Here is a 19487-nt window from a genome sequence, read left to right as displayed (position 1 = left end):
CCGGCCTCGAGTAACTGTCTGTGTGGAGTTTGCACTTTCTCCCCATGCCTGCATGGGTTTCCTCCGGGTGCTCTGGTTTCCTCCCATAGTCTAAAGATGTGCCGGTTAGATGGATTGGCCATGATAAATTGTCCCTTGTGTCAAAAACATTAGGTGGGGTTACTGGGTTTGCGGGGATAGGGTGGAGACATGGGCTTAAGTAGGGTGCTCTTTCCAAGGGCCGGTGTAGACTCGATGGGCCAAATGGCACTGTAAATTCTATGATTTTAAGAGCCCCCCAACCTGGGCCCCTCCAGCCCAGCGACCCCCCCCCCACCTCTGGAGGAGCACCCTCGGCACCTTGGAGGTAAGTGCAGAGAGGGTACACATCCCCTTGCTCCCCCTCAGACTCTACCTGGTCCCTGCTTTCAAGGATAAGTACTAATTGGCACCCATGGGACATCCAGCTGGGGGGGGGGGGGTCAGGAGAACCCCAGGAGGTCACGGAATTCCACTTCAATCTCGCTGAGATTGAAATGGATATTCATGAGCTCATAGAATCCCTAGAGCGCAGAAGGAGACCATTTTGCCCTTCAAGTATTCCCCGACCGCCCAAAAGAGCACCCACATAGGCCCACGCACGTGCCCTATCCCCGGAACCCCACCTGAAAAACCTGTGAAACCTGGCGACAGGGTTGGTAATGCAGAGGCTGTGGTAAGCAACCAGCACATCTGTTGAACCTGATCTTGCCAGGTGCAGCCGGGCAGGAGACTCGCAACAGCTTTTACGCGTGGCGAGAGTGGCCCCCTCACCCGATTCAAGGGGCCATCGGGAACCAAGGCTGGGGCTAGAGACCCTGAAGAACCCCCCCCCCGCCACCCCACATCTCCAATTTGGCTCACTTGGTTTCTGCATTACCCCATCAGGGGTATATTAAAGGGCTTGTTCAAGAGGATTGAGAAACCCCTGTGACAGCGGCGGGTGAGAAATGCTGTTGATGCATGGGTGACCATTTTGCTTTGAATATCTCTTTGGTTGGAGTCTAACTTTGCTGCCCATCAGGGAGTGGTCGGTGTCAGTCTCCACTGTTGGAGGCTATTCCTTTTTATAAAGTCTCCCCTGGTGATGGTGATGTCCAGCTGTTGCCACACGTGAAACCTGGCGACAGGGTTTGGTTTGAAAGAACGAACTGGTAATGCAGGGGCTGTGGTAAGCACACAACTCCAGCGAGTGCTGTCCATTCTCGTCCATCACCCAATACCATGTCGCTCAATGCAGGAGGCTGTTGTTCCTTCCTTGTAGAATGTGCCTTTGCAAAGAAAGGCAGGAGAGAGATTCTGTTGAGGTTCACCCTGAGAAGCTCCGTGATGCGGGACTCTGTTGTTCCTAGGGATGCACACCAAAATAAATATCAGCTGTTGGTGATATCAACTCGGTGAAAGCCACTCTTTGGTCCACCAGAAAATTGTTGGTCTTGCAGTGCAAAGACCGAGTGTTGCAGACTGGCACATTCCAGAGCCCAGGACTACGCGTGGAGGGAGGCAGTCAAGCTTGGAGCATCTGCTGCAGAGCACAATGGGGGAAGGTCTCTGTCTAAGACCTTTCAGCCACAGTGCAGAGGGGAGGGTAATTGTACAGAACCCTGGTGGGGTGTGTGTTTGGCATGTAATGACTCTTGTAAATATTAACTGTAATTGTAAATGTAGTAACATCCAGTATTGGAAGAAACTGATTGGATTCGTACTGAATGTCGTTTCAACTTTTTACATGATGTGAACATACTTCTGTGAATGTTAAGAATAAAGCTTCATTTATGTTTCACCACATGATGGCGCCATTGGACTGAATATCAATCAACCCTGAGCTGAGGAACAAACTTCCTCCTGAATGCCCCACTGGACTTGAGTGAACTGTTGCATATTGATTGCCCCTAGTTCTGGGCTGGGATTCTCCGATCTAGCAGCCAAGTTCTGACGGCGGCGTCAAACGTGGTGGGACCCACTCCAGCGTCAACGGGCCGCCAGGCCTGGGTATGCACCCCTTCCTCGGGGGCTCGTATGGCGCTGGAGTGGTCTCCGCTGCTCCGGAAGCCACGGCCAGCTTGAGTCCGCGCATGCACGTGGGTTCCTGTATCCGCGCCAGCCCCCGGGCAATACGGCGGAGCCCTACAGGGGCCCGGCGCGGAGGAACATAGGCCCCCCACGGAACTAGCCCGCCCGCCGATCGGTTGGCCCAGATCGCGGGCCAGGCCACCGTGGAGGCCCCCCCCTCCCCACTGAGTCAGATACCCCGCCCTCCCACCAGGACGGCCCCCGCAGCCAGAACTCCGAGGTCCCGCTGGGTGGGACCATACGTAACCCACGCCGGTGAGATTCGGCGGGCACTTTGACCGTCGAATCGCTGGGGAGGGCGCTTTCAAAGGCCCCTGTCCAGCACGGCGGCGATCCCATGGGTGCCTGGGAATTGGCGGGCCGGCGTCGAGGCGCGATTGTCGCGCACCACCCCCACTGCCGACAGAGAATCCCGGCCCTGGTCTCTGGCTCATATCTAGGAACTCTATTCCAGTCAGGACTCATAATATACCCATGAGTTTTAAAAACACAGGTTTGCAATGTAGCTGGAACAGTAGGATACTCAGGGCTTGTAATATGCCCAGGAATAAGCCCAGATTTGTAATGTACCCAGGAATTGTAATATACTCGGGGCTCACAATAGACACAGGAATTGTAATAAACCTGGGTTTGAAGTGTACCTCGGAACAGTAATATACTTGGGGATCATAATATACCCCGGAACTGTAATAAATCTGGGTTTGTCATGTACTTAGAACCTGTAATATACGAGATTATAATAACTCTAGGAATTGTAATAAACCAATGTTTGCAGTGTAACTGGGAATTGTAATATACTCGGGGCTCATAATATACCCCCGAATTGTACTGAACATGAGTCTGTAATGTACCTAGGAAGGGTAATATATTCGGGGATTGTGTTATACTCAGGAATTGTAATAAACCCAGGATTTTAAAAAGAAATAAATTTAGAGTACCCAATTAATTTTTTTCCAATTAAGGGGCAATTTAGCGTGGCCAATCCACATACCCAGCACATCTGTGGGTTGCGGGGGTGAAACTCAGGCAAACACGGGGAGAATGTGTAAACCCCACATTGACAGTCTTATGGGTCCGGGTTTAGGGAACCCCAAAGTGTTTCATGGAGTTCAACCGACCCACAACCTTTAATAGATTGTGGTGTGGGGGAAGCACACGGCGTACTCTCCAGGTGTGATACAGCAATTATGGACAAATGGTTTTTAAAACAACACAATGTTTATTCTATGAACTCAAGTTAACCTTTTAAAAACAAACATTGAATATCTTAACACCCATTACTTCAAAGATAACCCCAAAAGACTACAACACTAAATAATCCTTCAAACTGTTCCATTAAACATCCAAAAGACTTCAAACCTTCAAAAACAGAAATTAGGTTACATTCAATATATTTATAGTCTTTGGATTTGCATCAAAAGACCAGCTCGGTGTTTCTTCCTGCAGCTCTCAACACACACAGACACTCGCAGCTCCCTTCTCAAACTCTGAAACTCAAAAGCAGAAGTGAGCTCAGCTCCCCCCACCCTCTGACATCACTTCAGTAATATGATCAGCTCCATTTCTTAAAGGTACATCGCTTAAACATCCATTTCTTAAAGGTACTCTCACATGACACCTCCCCCCCAAGGAAAAAAAATAAACCATCAACTTCAAGATGGTTTCATTTTTCACCTTTGCACCATCAGTTAAGAAATGCACACAGAAAAACACTTTACAAGTTCAAAAAAAACAACACACGTAAACAGGTATAATAATATAGTCCATTTTTTTTCCCGTTCTTCTTCCTCCAACTGAAATCCTTTTCGATTGACAGTCTCTTTGAACAAGAAAGTCTCTGCACGATCCATCCATTCCTCTACACCTCGGCATTTCTCTTTAAAGTTAGATACTTCAGTTCAATCTGATCACAGAGTCCCTTGCAATTCTCCAAACAGCAGTATCGGTTACCACAGCTTTCAGGCAGTCAAATGCATGTTGAAACTCCGCTGTCCATTGACATTTGTTACGTTTCTTGAGCAAGTCCGTCAGTGGAGCAATCACGCTACAAAACTCTTGCATAAATGTTCGATCAAATCCATTCATGCCACGAAATCGAATTATTTCCCGTCGTGTCAAGGGTATCGGAAATTCCCCAATAACTTTTGTTTTCACATCCCGTGGGACCTATCGACCCTGTCCGATTGTACGGCCAAGGAAAGTGACTTGGGCTTTTCCAAATTCACGTTTGGCTACGTTTATCACCAAACCCGCCTCCTGAAGTCGATCGAATAATTCCATAAGATATTTTAAATGTTCTTTCCATGTCTGGCTGAAAACTACCAGATCGTCGAAGTAAACCACACAATTGGGGAATCCTGAAACGACTGTATTAGTTAACCGTTGAAATGTGGCTGGGGCGTTTTTCATTCCAAATGGCATAAATGTGAATTGGCATATACCATCTGGAGTCACAAAAGCTGAAATTTCCTTCGCCCTTTTGGATAAAGGTACCTGCCAGTAACCTTTAAGTAAATCCAATTTGGAAATAAACGGATTGTCCCATTTTCTCAATGCAATCCTCCAAACGTGGGATGGGATAAGAGTCCATTCTTGTAACTGCATTCACTTTTCTATTGTCCACACACAACCGTTGGGTACCGTCTGGTTTAGCTACCATCACTATGGGTGAGCTCCATTGGCTGCAACCCACTTCAATTATGCCATTTTTAAGCATACTCTCAATCTCGTTGTTAAGCTGTGCCAATTTTAAAGGGTTAAGTCTACATGGATGTTGTTTCATTGGAACAGCATTTCCCACATCTACATCATGTATAGCCATTTTAGTACTTCCCAATTTATCTCCACAAATTTGCCCACGTGACATCAATAACTCTTTCAGGTCAGTTCCTTTTTCCTATGGAAGGTAACACAACAATTTATCCCAATTTTTAAGAACATCCTCATTTTCCAATTTAATTTGAGGTATGTCAAATTCACAGTCATCTGGATTTGGTTCGTCACTTTGAGTTAGAATCATTAAAACCTCCTCCTTTTTCTCTCCCCTTTCAAAGTACCTTTTAAGCATATTCACATGACACGCTCAGTGAGTCTTCCTTCTATCTGGTGTTTTTACCACATAATTCACCTCACTTAATTTCCTTTCAATCTGATAAGGTCCACAAAACCTTGCTTTTAAAGGTTCACCTACCACTGGTAACAACACTAAAACTTTATCCCCACTGGCAAAAACTACGAACTTTGGATTTCTTGTCCGCGACCTGTTTCATCACATTTTGTGCCACTTTCAAATGTTGTCTAGCCAATTCACCTGCTCTATTTAATCGTTCCCTAAAATTTGACATGTAATCCAATCATGTAATTTCCGATTTCTCACTCACCAATTTTTCTTTAATCAATTTAAGTGGTCCTCTTACCTCATGACCAAAAATTAGTTCAAAAGGACTAAATTTGGTTGACTCATTAGGTACATCCCTAATTGCAAACAGTACGAATGGAATTATTTTATCCCAATCCTCTGAATAATCTTGACAATAAGTCCTCAACATTGTCTGATGCCACCTTTCTAACGCTCCCTGCGATTCTGGATGGTACGCAGTTGATTTAAATTGTTTTATTCCTAAACTATCCATAACTCCTTTGAATAACTTTGAGGTAAAATTTGATCCTTGATCCGATTGTATTTCTGTGGGCAGTCCACATCTAGAACAAAATTTTAAGTAATTCTTCCACAATCTTTTTAGCTGTAATATTACATACTGAAATGGCCTCTGGAAACCTAGTAGACGTTATAGTCAAAAGATATTGATTGCCACTTTTTGTTTTTGGAAGCGGTTCTGCACAATCAATTAGAACCCTTGTAAAAGGTTCCTCAAATGCTGGAATGGGTATTAAGGGCGCTGGTTTTATCACTGCTTGAGGCTTCCCTATCACTTGACATGTGTGACATGATTGACAAAATTTAACTACATTTTTATGTAGTCCAGGACAATAAAAATGTTTCTGGAGTTTAGCTTGAGTTTTCCTTATCCCCAAATGACCTCCCACTGGTACGTCATGTGCCACTCGCAAATCTTCCTTTATATACCCTACCGGCAATAATACTTGATGAACTTCTGCCCACTTTTCATCCGCCTGCATATGTACAGGTCTCCATTTTCTCATCAAGACATCACTTTTACGGTCATAACACTCTGGTATCCTCTCAGATTCCTCTTCCGTATATGCTTTCTGATACATCCGTTTTATTTCTATCACCTATCACCGTCAGTCACAGAATGTGTAATGTTGTTATCTCTGCCATGTAAAGACTATCTCTTGATCATTTGGTGAATTCAGAGTGATAACTGTTCACTGTAGTGAGTTTAAACCTGATGTGCTTCTGTTAAAAGTTTTTTTTCATGTCTTATGGATGTTAAAAGGAAAGTAAGGATTACTTAGCATTGTATTCTTTGGGGGTTGTATTTGAGTTAATGGTTGCTGAGATGTTCACTGTATGTTTTAAAAAGGTTAACTTGAGTTCACAGAATAAACATTGTTTAGCTTTAAAAAATACTTTTCCATTTCTGTTGTACCACACCTGTAGAGTGGGCCGTGTGCTCCCCATGCCACAATCTATTAAAAGTTGTTGGTCAGGTGAACTCCATGATACACTTTGGGGTTCTCTAAACCCTGGCCCATAACACTAAGAATTGTAATATACTCAGGGTCCATAATATACACAGGAATTGTAATAAATCCAGGTTTGTAATGCACGTAGGACAGTATTGTACTAGTAATATGGCTAGTAATATACCCAGGAATTGTAATAAGCTTGGCTTTGGAATATTCTTGGAAACTGTCATCTACCCTGATTTGCAATAAGTCTGAAATAGATTTGATAAAATTGGGAATTGCAATAAATCTAGGATTGAAACATACCTAGGAATTGTAATTTAACTTGGTGTGTAATCATCCTGTGAATTGTAATATGCCCTGGTTTGCAATAAGCCCGAGATTAGTAATATACCCAGATTTCAGATTTGTCACATAAATGGGAATGACAATATATTCAAGTTAGTAATGTACCCAGGAACCACAATAAACATGGTTTTGTAATAATCAAGCAAATTATAAATACCCTGGTTTGTAATAAGCTCTGAATGTGTAATATATCCAGATTGTAATATAATTGGGAATTGCAATATACCTAGCTTTGTTATGTATCCAGAAATTGTAATACACCCTGGCTTCAAATCAGACTAAAATCTGTAATATTGCAGCTTTGTCATATAATTAGGAATTGCAATACACCCAGGATCACAACGTACCATGGAATTGTAATAGACCACAATACCACAAAGTGTGTAACATTCCGGCGCATTGTAATGTACTGATTTGTATTGTGCGCAAGTTGAGAAAACACCCTCCGAGAGTCCAACATACCTGGGTTGCTGGAGTGTAGGAAACACGCTGGTCGGTGGGAAAGAGGCAAGGTTTTTCATTTTAATGAGAGCCAGTTTTCCAGGGTCTAGACATCAAAAAGGGGCAGGACACAATTTCAATATCTTAACAGTGCTGGCAAGAGGCGCGTGTGTGTGTGTGTGTGTGGCGGGGCGTGGGGGGGGGGGGGGCGTAATCCAGACATTTACATCTCTCTTCTTGTATGTCTGTGTGTGTGCGTGGGGGTGGGGGGGAGGTGCTGTTTGTGCTCCGGAATTCCAGCGGCTGGATCCGGTTGCAGGATCAGTAAGAAGAAGCAGACTGGGAGCTGAAACAAAAAAAAAGAAAGATTAGCATTTCTCCAGCACCTGACCCATCCCAGTACAATTCACAGCCAATGCTGTGTTTCTTTGAAAGTGAGGTCCCTGTGGCAATGTGGAGCACAGCAGCCAATTCACGCACAGCAACATGCCACAAACACCAATGTAAAAATGAGCCAGATCATCGTTATTTTCACTGACGTTGATGAGGGATCAATATTGATCTCCGGATACCAGGAAGAAACCCCCCCCCCCCCCCCCTAGACCTCCTCACTGCGCTTCTTCCAAATTCAGTGAAGCACTCCCTCATACTGACCCTCAAACCGTCAAGTACTATCTCAGTACTGACCCTCCAAAAATGTAGTACTCCCTCAGTACTGTCTGTGCGACAGTGTAGCGCTTCCACATTACTGATCCTCTGACAGTGCAGCACACCCTCAGTACTGTCCCTCCGGGAGTGCAATACTCACTGAATACTGGCGCTCAGACAGTGCAGCACTCCCTCAGTACTGACCCACGATCAGTGCAGCACTCCCTCAGTACTGACCCTCTGACAGTGCAGCACTCCCTCAGTACTGAACCTCTGACAGTGCAGCACTCCCTCAGTACTAACCCATGATCAGTGCAGCACTCCCTCAGTACTGACCCGCGATCAGTGCAGCACTCCCTTGGTACTGTCCGTGCGACAGTGCAGCGCTTCCACAGTACTGATCCTCTGACAGTGCAGCACTCCCTCAGTACTGACCACCTGACAGTGCAGCACTCCCTCAGTACTGACCAGCTGACAGTGCAGCACTCCCTCAGTACTGACCCTCCGAGATTGCAATACTCACTAAATACTGGCGCTCAGACAGTGCAGCACTCCCTTGATGTGCTGGATCCGTGGAACACATACAGGCCACGAACACTTAAAATAGTACAACACTATTTTATTAAGTTAGAAACTGTTGAACATACTTTCACTGTGGGTTAACACGATGTTAGATTAAACTAAAGACCTATGCCTGTCCTAACCAGTCTATGCACTCAGCACATGGTGAAGATCTGTGCTGTAAGCTCTGTCCTTCCAAGAGGCTGCATCCCGAATGAGTGGGAACTCTGATGCACCCTGTCTTCATAGTGAGTGTGCTCTAACTGGTGATTGGCTGCGGTGTTGTGTGTGTTGATTGGTCTTGCTGTGTGTCCATCCGTGTGTGTGTCTGCACCATGATATACTGGTGTATATTATGACATCCCCCCTTTTATAAAAAAATGTATGTGTGTGGCAATAAATAATGTATGGTGAGAATGTTCCTAACTACGTGTGGGGTGCGAAGACATATTTACAGGACTACGTACATGAGAACTAAGCTATTTACATGGGAAGGTGAATGGTTCAGAGAAGCAGGATGCAACAAGAGTAACAAGATCAACACTATATACAAACCAGGGAAACGATCAAACAAAGCAATGAAACAATTCAGAGAGTCCACAGGTTCGCAAAGTTCATAAATTTAGTCTCTGAGGTGGGCGACGAATTCTGGTTGACCGCCTCAAGGGTGGGTTGAAAGCCGCCAGTTCAGGAGCGGGCTGGACTGCGTCAAAGTCAGGGGAATGCAGAGTGACAGGGATCTCTGTATAGTCCGTGGCAGGATCAGCAGGAGGGCGAGGCGACACTGGAGGATCACGTGGCGAGCGTGGAACGAGATGAAGGGCGCATCGATTGCGGCGCAGAACAGAGCCATCCGGTAGATGAACCAGGAACGAGCGGGGGGCCGCCTGCCGAAGGACAACATGGTTGCAGACCAGCCACCATCCGGAAGATGGACACGGACGTTGTCATCTGGAGCAAGAGCAGGGAGATCAGCTGCACCGGAGTCATGAGCCGCCTTGTGCTGTGCACGAGACAGCTGCATCCGGCGAAGGACCGGAACGTGGTCGAGGTCTGGGACATGGATGGACGGCACCATCGTCCTTGGGGTGCGACCCATGAGTAACTGGGCTGGCAACAGGCCAGTGGACAGTGGGGCAGAGCGATAGGCCAGCAAGGCAAGGTAGAAATCAGACCCAGCATCGGCAGCCTTGCATAGGAGCCATTTGACTGTATGTACTCCCTTCTCCGCTTTGCCGTTGGATTGGGGGTACAGGGGACTGGACGTCACATGGGCAAAATTGTACCGCCTGGCAAAGTTGGACCATTCTTTGCTGGCGAAGCAGGGGCCATTGTCCGACATAACCCTGAGTGGGGTGCCGTGTCGAGCAAAGGTTTCTTTACATGCACGAATGACTGCAGACGAGCTGAGGTCGTGCAAACGTATCACCACCGGGTAATTCAAAAAGTAGTCCACGATGAGGACATAGCCTCTACCCAGCACGTGGAACAGGTCGATGCCCACCTTGGTCCATGGTGACGTGACCAACTCATGGGGCTGCAGGGTCTCACGTGGTTGGGCCGGCTGGAAGCGCTGACAAGTGGGGCAGTTGAGCACTGTGTTGGCTATGTCTTCATTAATGCCGGGCCAGTACACTGCCTCTCAAGCCTGTCGGCAGCACTTTTCGATGCCAAGGTGGCCCTCGTGTAGTTATTCCAGGACAAGCTGGCGCATGCTATGCGGGATGACAATGCGGTCCAGTTTTAGAAGAACCCCGTCTACTACTGCCAGATCATCTCTGACATTATAGAATTGAGGGCATTGGCCCTTGAGCCACCCGTCCGTTAGGTGGCGCATGACACGCTGTAGCAAGGGGTCAGCCGCCGTCTCGCGGCGAATTTGGACGAGGCGTTCATCCGAGTCAGGTAGATTGGAGGCCGCGAATGCCACATGGGCGTCAACCTGGCAGACAAATTACGCTGGGTCACATGGAGTGTTGACTGCCCTGGAGAGAGCATCAGCAATGATGAGGTCTTTGCCTGGGGTGTATACCAGCTGGAAGTCGTATCGCCGGAGCTTGAGAAGAAGACGCTGGAGGCGAGGCGTCATGTCGTTCAAGTCTTTCTGTATTATATTTACCAGCGGGCGATGGTCGGTCTCGACAGTGAATTGAGGAAGTCCGTAGAGAAAATCGTGAAACTTAACCATACCGGTCAGAAGGCCCAGGCACTCTTTTTCTATCTGCGCGTAGCGCTGCTCCGTGGGGGTCATCGCACGTGACACATATGCAACGGGGGCCCATGATGAGGCCTCATCACGTTGAAGGAGCACTGCCCCAATGCCGGATTGACTGGCATCGGTCAAAATTTTGGTCTCCTTTGCTGGATCAAAGAAAGTTAAGACCGGGGCCGTGGTCAGTTTTGTTTTGAGTTGGGCAGCATGGTGGCGCAGTGGGTTAGCCCTCCTGCCTCACGGCGCCGAGGTCCCAGGTTCGACCCCGGCCCTGGGTCACTGTCCGTGGGGAGTTTGCACATTCTCCCCGTGTTTGCGTGGGTTTCTCCCCCACAACCCAAAAGATGTGCAGGGTAGGTGGATTGACCATGCTAAATTGCCCCTTAATTGGAAAAAAATGAACTGGGTACTCTAAAAAATTTTTTTAATAGTTTTGTTTTGAGTTCTCTCCATTCGCGCTTGTGGGCAGGAAGCCATTGGAAGTCTGTCGTCTTCCTGACCAGGTTCCTGAGATCCGTGGTATGAGAGGCGAGGTTAGGGATGAATTTCCCTAAAAAATTGACCATGCCCAGAAATCGGAGGACCACCTTCTTGTCCTCTGGTGCAGCACTGCCTCAGTACTGACCCTCCGACAGTCCAGCACTCCCACAGTACTGACCCTCAGGCAGTGCAGTGCTCCCTCAGTACTGATCCTCTGAGAGTGCAGCAATCTCTCAGTCCTGACCCTTGCACAGTGCATCCCTCCCTCAGTACTGACCCTCTGACAGTGCAGCACTCCCTCCTACTGACCCTCTGACAGTGCAGTGCTCCTTCAGTACTGACCCTCCACCAGTGCAACACTCCCTCAGTATAAAAAATTTTAAATTTAATTTACTAATTAATTGACGCAATGTCAATTAGTGGGGTGCAGTGCTCTGACTGATATGTGGCAGGTCCGGGGGGCTTCCAGCGTCCTGGATGGCTTCATCTGCAGTAAGTGCACCCAACTAGAGCTCCTCACAGACCACATGGTTCGGTTGGAGCAGCAGCTGGATGCACTTAGGAGCATGCAGGTGGCGGAAAGCTCATAGATAGCAGCTATATCAATGTGGTCACATCCAAAGTGCAGGCAGAGAAATGGCAGGCAGAAAGGGCAGGCAGTCAGTGCAGGAATCCCCTGTGATTGCCCCCCCCTCGAATAGGTATACCTCTGTGGATACTGTCGAGGGGGATAGCCTATCAGGGGAAAACAGCAGCAGCCAGATCAGTGGCACCATGGCTGGCTCTGATGTTCAGCAGGGAGGGTCAAAGTGCAGAAGAGCAATAGTTATAGGGGACTCTATAGTCAGGGGCACAGATAGGAGCTTCTGTGGATGTGAAAGAGACTCCAGGATGGTATGTTGCCTCCCTGGTGCCAGGATCCAGGATGTCTCCGAACGGGTAGCGGGCATCCTGAAGGGGGAGGGCAAACAGGCAGAGGTCGTTGTACATATTGGTACTAACGACATAGGCAGGAAAGGGCATGAGGTCCTGCAGCAGGTGTTCAGGGAGCGAGGAAGAAAGTTAAAAGACAGGACCTCGAGGGTTGTAATCTCGGGATTACTCCCTGTGCCACGTGCCAGTGAGGCTAGAAATAGGAAGATAGAGCAGCTAAACACGTGGCTAAACAGCTGGTGTAGGAGGGAGGGTTTCCGTTATCTGGACCACTGGGAGCTCTTCCGAGGCAAGTGTGACCTGTATAAGAAGGACGGGTTGCATCTAAACTGGAGAGGCATAAATATCCTGGCCGCGAGGTTTGCTAGTGTCACACAGGAGGGTTTAAACTAGTATGGCAGGGTGGTGGGTATCGGAGCAATAGGTCAGAAGGTGAAAGCATTGAGGGAGAACTAGGGAATAGGGCAAGTATGGCTCTGAGGAAGAGCAGACAGGGAGATGTTGCTGAAAACAGCGGATCTGGTGGCCTGAAGTGCATATGTTTTAATGCAAGAAGTATTACGGGTCAGGCAGATGAACTTAGAGCTTGGATTAGTACTTGGAACTGTGATGTTGTTGCCATTACAGAGACCTGGTTGAGGTAAGGGCAGGATTGGCAGCTAAACGTTCCAGGATTTAGATGTTTCAGGCGGGATAGAGGGGGATGTAAAAGGGGTGGCGGAGTTGTGCTACTGGTTCGGGAGAATATCACAGCTGTACTACGGGAGGACACCTCAGAGGGCAGTGAGGCTATATGGGTAGAGATCAAGAATAAGAAGGGTGCAGTCACAATGTTGGGGGTTTGCTACAGGCCACCCAACAGCCAGCGGGAATAGAGGAGCAGATAGATAGACAGATTTTGGAAACGAGTAAAAACAACAGGGTTGTTGTGCTGGGAGACTTCAACTTCCTCAATATTGACTGGGACTCACTTAGTGCTAGGGGCTTAGATGGGGCAGAGTTTGTAAGGAGCATCCAGGAGGGCTTCTTAAAACTATATGTAGACAGTCCAAGGCTGTACTGGATCTGGTATTGGGGAACGTGCCCGGCCAGGTGGTAGAAGTTTCAATCGGGGAGCATTTCCGAAACAGTGACCACAATTCAGTAAGTTTTAAAGTGCTGGTGGACAAGGATAAGAGTGGTCCTAGGGTGAATGTGCTAAATTGGGGGAAGGCTAACTATAACAATATTAGGCGGGAACTGAAGAACCTAGATTGGGGGCGGATGTTTGAGAGTATATCAACATCTGACATGTGGGAGGCTTTCAAATGTCAGTTGAAAGGAATTCAGGACCGGCATGTTCCTCTGCAGAAGAAGGATAAATACAGCAAATTTCGGGAACCTTGGATAACGAGAGATATTGTAGGCCTCGTCAAAAAGAAAAAGGAGGCATTTGTCAGGACTAAAAGGCTGGGAACAGACGAAGCCTGTGTGGAATATAAGGAAAGTAGGAAGGAACTTAAGCAAGGAGTCAGGAGGGCTAGAAGGGGTCACGAAAAGTCATTGGCAAATAGGGTTAAGGAAAATCCCAAGGCTTTTTACACGTACATAAAAAGCAAGAGGGTAGACAGGGAAAGGGTTGGCCCACTGAAGGATAGGCAAGGGAATCTATGTGTGGAGCCAGAGGAAATGGGCGAGGTACTAAATGAATACTTTGCATCAGTATTCACCAAAGAGAAGGAATTGGTGGATATTGAGTCTGGAGAAGGATGTGTTGATAGCCTGGGTCACATTGAGATCCAAAAAGACGAGGTGTTGGGCGTCTTGAAAAATATTAAGCTAGATGGGCAGCACGGTAGCATTGTGGATAGCACAATTGCTTCACAGCCCCAGGGTCCCAGGTTCGATTCCGGCTTGGGTCACTGTCTGTGCGGAGTCTGCACATCCTCCCCGTGTGTGCGTGGGTTTCCTCTGGGTGCTCCGGTTTCCTCCAACAGCCCAAAGATGTGCAGGTTAGGTGGATTGGCAATGATAAATTGCCCTGAGTGTCCAAAATTGCCCTTAGTGTTGGGTGGGGTTACTGGGTTATGGGGATAGGGTGGAGGTGTGGACCTTGGGTAGGGTGCTCTTTCCAAAAGCCGGTGCAGACTCGATGGGCCAAATGGCCTCCTTCTGCACTGTAAATTCTATGATAAGTGCCCAGGGCCTGGTGGGATCTACCCCAGAATACTGAAGGAGGCTAGAGAGGAAATTGCTGAGGCCTTGACAGAAATCTTTGGATCCTCAGTCTTCAGGTGATGTCCCGGAGGACTGGAGAATAGCCAATGTTGTTCCTTTGTTAAAGAAGGATAGCAAGGATAATCCAGGGAACTAAAGGCCGGTGAGCCTTACGTCAGTGGTAGGGAAATTACTGGAGAGAATTCTTCGAGACAGGATCTACTCCCATATGGAAGCAAATGGACGTATCAGTGAGAGGCAGCATGGTTTTGTGAAGAGAAGGTTGTGTCTCACTAACTTTATAAAGTTTTTCGAAGAGGTCACAAAGATGATTGATGCAGGTAGGGCAGTGGATGTTGTCTATATGGACTTCAGTAAGGCCTTTGACAAGGTCCCTCATGGTAGACTGGTACAAAAGGTGAAGTCACACAGGATGTATTCTGATCAGGATACAGAACTCGCTAGGTCATAGAAGGCAGAGTATAACAATGGAAGGGTGCTTTTCTAATTGGAGGGCTGTGACTAGTGGTGTTCCGCAGGGATCAGTGCTGGGACCTTTGCTTTTCGTAGTATATATAAATGATTTGGAGGAAAATGTAACTGGTCTGATTAGAAAGTTTGCAGACGACACAAAGGTTGGTGGAATTGCGGATAGCGATGAGGACTGTCAGAGGATACAGCAGGATTTAGATCATTTGGAGACTTGGGCGGAGAGATGGCAGGTGGAGTTTAATCCGGACAAATGTGAGGTAATGCATTTTGGAAGGTCTAATGCAGGTAGGGAATATACAGTGAATGGTAGAACCCTCAAGAGTATTGAAAGTCAGAGAGATCTAGGTGTACAGGTCCACAGGTCACTGAAAGTGGCAACACAGGTGGACAAGGTAGTCAAAAACGCATACGGCATGCTTGCCTTCATTGGCTGGGGCATTGAGTATAAGAATTGGCAAGTCATGTTGCAGCTGTATAGAACCTTAGTTAGGCCACACTTGGGAGTACAGTGTTCAATTCTGGTCGCCACACTACCAGAAGGATGTGGAGGCTTTAGAGAGGGTGCAGAAGAGATTTACCAGGATGTTGCCTGGTGTGGAGGGCATTAGCTATGAGGAGCGGTTGAATAAACTTGGTTTGTTCTCACTGGAACGACGGAGGTTGAGGGGCGACCTGATAGAGGTCTAAAAAATTATGAGGGGCACAGACAAAGTGGATAGTCAGAGGCTTTTTCCCAGGGTAGAGGGGTCAATTACTAGGGGGCATAGGTTTAAGGTGCGAGGGGCAAGGTTTAGAGGAGATGTACGAGGCAAGTTTTTTACACAGAGGGTAGTGGATGCCTGGAACTCGCTGCCGGAGGAGGTGGTGGAAGCAGGGACGATAGTGACATTTAAGGGGCATCTTGACAAATACATGAATAGGATGGGAATAGAGGGATACGGACCTAGGAAGCGTAGAAGATTTTAGTTTAGATGGGCAACATGGTCGGCGCGGGCTTGGAGGGCCGAAGGGCCTATTCCTGTGCTGTTCCTCTGTTCTTTGTTCTTTGTGATATACAAGAGACCAGAGGGGAAGTGAGCACACAGAGGGTGGTGAGCATCTGGAATGGCTGCCAGAGACAGTGATGGAGGCGGGTACAATTTTGTCCTTTTCAAAGCAGTTGGACAGTTACAAGGGCAGGGTGGGTATAGAGGGATATGGGCAAAATGCGGGTAAGTGGGACTAGCTTAGTGATAGAAACTGGACGGCATGGACAAGTTGGGTCGAAGGGTCTGTTTCCATGCTGCAAACATATATGATTTTATGACTCTACTGACCATCTGAAGTGCAGCACTCCCTCAGTGCTGACCATCCGAAAGTGCAGTGCTTCCTTTAGTAAGACCCTCTGACACTGCAATGCTCACTCAGTACTGACTCTCTGACAGTGCAGTGCTCCCCCAATACTCACCCTGCGACAATGCAGTGTTCCCTCAGCACCGACCCTCCGATGGTGCAGTGTTCCCTTTTGTACGACCAGTGTACTGATCATCCAAAAGTGCAGTGCTCCCTTTTGTACGACCCTCTGACAGTGCAATGCTCGCTCAGTACTGACCTTCAGATAGTGCAGCACTCCCTCAGCACTGACCCTCCAACAGTGCAGTGCTCTCTCATTATGGACGCTCGTACAGTGCAGTGCGGCTTCAATACTAACCCTAGGACCATGCTGTGCTCCCTCAGTACTGACCCACCAACAGCGCAGCACTCCCTCAGCACTAACCCTCTGACAGTGCAGCACTCCATTAGTACTAAACCTCCGACAATGCAGTATTCCCTCAGGACTATCTCTGCAACAGTGTAGTGCTCGCGCAGTACTGACCCTCCAACATTTCAGCAGTCCTTCAGTATTGACCCTCTGACCATGCGGCACTCTCTTAATACTGACCCTACAACAGTGAAGTTTCTTCCTCAGTACTGACCCTCTGACAGTGCAGCACTCTCAGTGCTGACCCTCTGACAGTGCAGCGAACCCTCAGTACTGACCCTCTGACAGTGCAGCACTCCCCCAGTACTGTCCTCTGACAGTGCAGCACTCCCTCAGTACTGACCCTCTGACACTGTAGCACTCCCTAAGTACTGACCCTCTGACAGTGCAGCACTCCCTCAGTACTGACCCTCTGACAGTGCAGCACTCCCTCAGTACTGACCCTCTGACAGTGCAGCACTCCCTTAGTACTGAACCTCTGACAGCGCAGCACTCCCTCAGTACTGACCTTCTGACAATGCAGCACTCCCTCAGTACTGAACCTCTGACAGCGCAGCGCTCCCTCAGTATTGACACTGAGATTTGAACTCAAATCTGAGGCTCGCATCTCTTGTTGGGTCTTGTGGACCCAATTTTCAGCGTCAGAATTAGACAGCCATTCCAAACCACCTGTTCATTGCTCCAAGAACAGCCTCCTGAGAGAAGCTTTGCTCAAAACATTTAACCCAATGAAGTTGTTTGCAAGGACCGCTGTGAGAACAGGTACAATGAGCGTGGAAATGTTCTGGTCTCAATGTGCAGGCACTCACTCTCAGATGATGGATATAATCAGGTGGACCGGAATTGGTGGCATTGAGGTTTCCTTTTGTCGCGGTTGTCTCTCTCTCCTCCCCGTCAGAACTGGCTGTTGAACGTCTCAATGAAATTCTCAAAGTCAAACTTGTCCACCTGCAGGGCCGAAAGTAGGAAAATTCGGGGAATGTTGACGCCGATGGACTGGAGTTTCTTGGAGAAGTACTTGCGGATCTCGCGGAGCAGGTCTCCCTGGGTGAAGTTTGGCTGCTTGGTGCTGCGCATGTAGATGTCGATCTTGGTCCGCACGAAGTAGAAGCTCTTGTCCATTCTGAGGATCTCCTTGGCCAGGTAAAGGACCTCCTCCTCCATCCGGGAGCTGGTGGTCAGGATGAAGAAATCGTAGGAGCGCAGGTCCACCTTCTCCAGGTACGCGTGCTGCTTCATCTCATGCGTCTCGATCCCCGGCAGGTCCCACAGCAGGACTCGGGGGTTGGCCGGGTAGCTGTAGGAGCGGGGCAAGGCTTTGGAACTGCCCCCCAGAGAGTCCACAGGGGCCTCATCCTCGTCCTCGACCCCCCGCATGGCATTCACCAGGGTGGACTTGCCAGAATCGACTGGCCCGGTTACCGCAACGTTGATGTAACGTTTCAAGGGTGGTGGCTGGCTTTTCCTAAGGCTGCTCTTCCGTGCGCGTTGGGGATTTGCCGCCTCCCCATTCCTGAAGTAGTATATGATGCAGTTTTTGAATGAGATAAAGATATCGTAGAAGAACATCATCATTTCCTGAGAGAGATAAGCGAAGAAGAATGTTTGAAGGAGGTGAAAACATCGAGAGACTCACTACACCTGCCGGATGCTCCAAAGTACTTTGTCGCCAATGAATTACTTTTTTTAAGCGTTATAATGTAATGCGGGATCGCACAGCTGTCTCCCAGCAGCAGCACCGTGATTAGGACATTCCCGACATTACAATAGGCAGTGTGACATCGGCCCTATCGTTGCCAATCACTGGTGCTTTCCTCGCCCCCTGCCTTTGGTCACAGAATCTAGCAGCCCAGGGAGAGGCCATTCAGCTCTTTTGGCCTGCGCTAGCTCTTTGGGAATTTGTCCAATGTCCCCCCTATCCTGCTCTTTCCTCCAGAGTCCTATTAATTTTCCCCCTTCAAATATTTATCCATTTCCCCCTTTTGAAAGTTCCTGCTATGTCTGTTTTGTTCTCATCCTTTGATGGAACTTGAGCGTCACTGGCTGGGCCAGCATTTGCTCCCCACCCCTAATCGCCCCTTGAACTCAGCGTCTCGCGCGGCCATTTCAGAGGGGCAGTTCAGAGTCAACCACATGGCTGTGTCCGGTCAGGAGTCACATGAAGGCCAGACCGAGTAAGGACAGCAGATTTCCTTCCCTGAAGGGCATTAGTGAACCAGATTCCCTGCCCTTTCAGACAGTGCGCTCCATATCACAACAACTCGCTTTGTGCCTCCAGAGGGGTGATTCCGGGACCTGGGCTGATGCTGACTTTTAACCGGGTTGAATTTGGCTTTGAGTAGCCGCTTATGGTACTCATTGAGCACATAATCAATATTAATTTCACTCGGGGGTGCTGCATAACCGGACTCATACCCACAACCCTTGGGAGTCACATATGGGTGTCTCTTCAGACGCTGCTGGTCTTATGTTGGACTTGGATCGATGAGACGCGAACCTTCCCGCACCCGATCCCCATCATTGAGCCCATGGCCTACGAGGAGATATCAACGGCAAGCTACACATTACACATTAACTAGATAAAATTAGACATTCTTCTATTATTAAGTAGATATTAACTAGATAAGAATGAGATGAAATGGATAACCAGAAATTATTTAAATATTTATTTGATAATCAGATATTAATTGGAGTTAGTTAGATATGAATGTAAGATTATTTAGATATTAG

The 19487-nt window shown here is 48.0% G+C and overlaps 1 protein-coding gene across 1 annotated transcript; it reads right to left on the bottom strand.

Moving 5' to 3' along the window:
* Window positions 1–7555: 7555 nt before the first annotated feature.
* On the bottom strand, window positions 7556–18332 carry LOC140387068 (interferon-gamma-inducible GTPase 10-like). The gene is made up of 2 exons (XM_072470078.1): window positions 17567–18332; window positions 7556–7840 (listed from the first exon to the last, which is right to left on the bottom strand). Exon 1 carries the CDS (start codon window positions 18330–18332, stop codon window positions 17652–17654), a length of 681 nt encoding a protein of 226 aa, XP_072326179.1. The 3' UTR covers window positions 7556–7840; window positions 17567–17651.
* Between the last annotated feature and the right edge of the window lie 1155 nt (window positions 18333–19487).

The sequence above is a fragment of the Scyliorhinus torazame genome, chromosome 12 (genome assembly GCF_047496885.1).
Source record: "Scyliorhinus torazame isolate Kashiwa2021f chromosome 12, sScyTor2.1, whole genome shotgun sequence".
Lineage (NCBI taxonomy): Eukaryota > Metazoa > Chordata > Chondrichthyes > Carcharhiniformes > Scyliorhinidae > Scyliorhinus > Scyliorhinus torazame.
The sequence above is the reverse complement of the archived record's forward strand: the minus strand, read 5'-3'. Positions and strand labels throughout refer to the sequence as shown.

Bases quoted from the DNA above. Each gene is read 5' to 3' on its own strand.
- LOC140387068 (XM_072470078.1), bottom strand. From the start codon at position 18,332: ATGATGATGTTCTTCTACGATATCTTTATCTCATTCAAAAACTGCATC.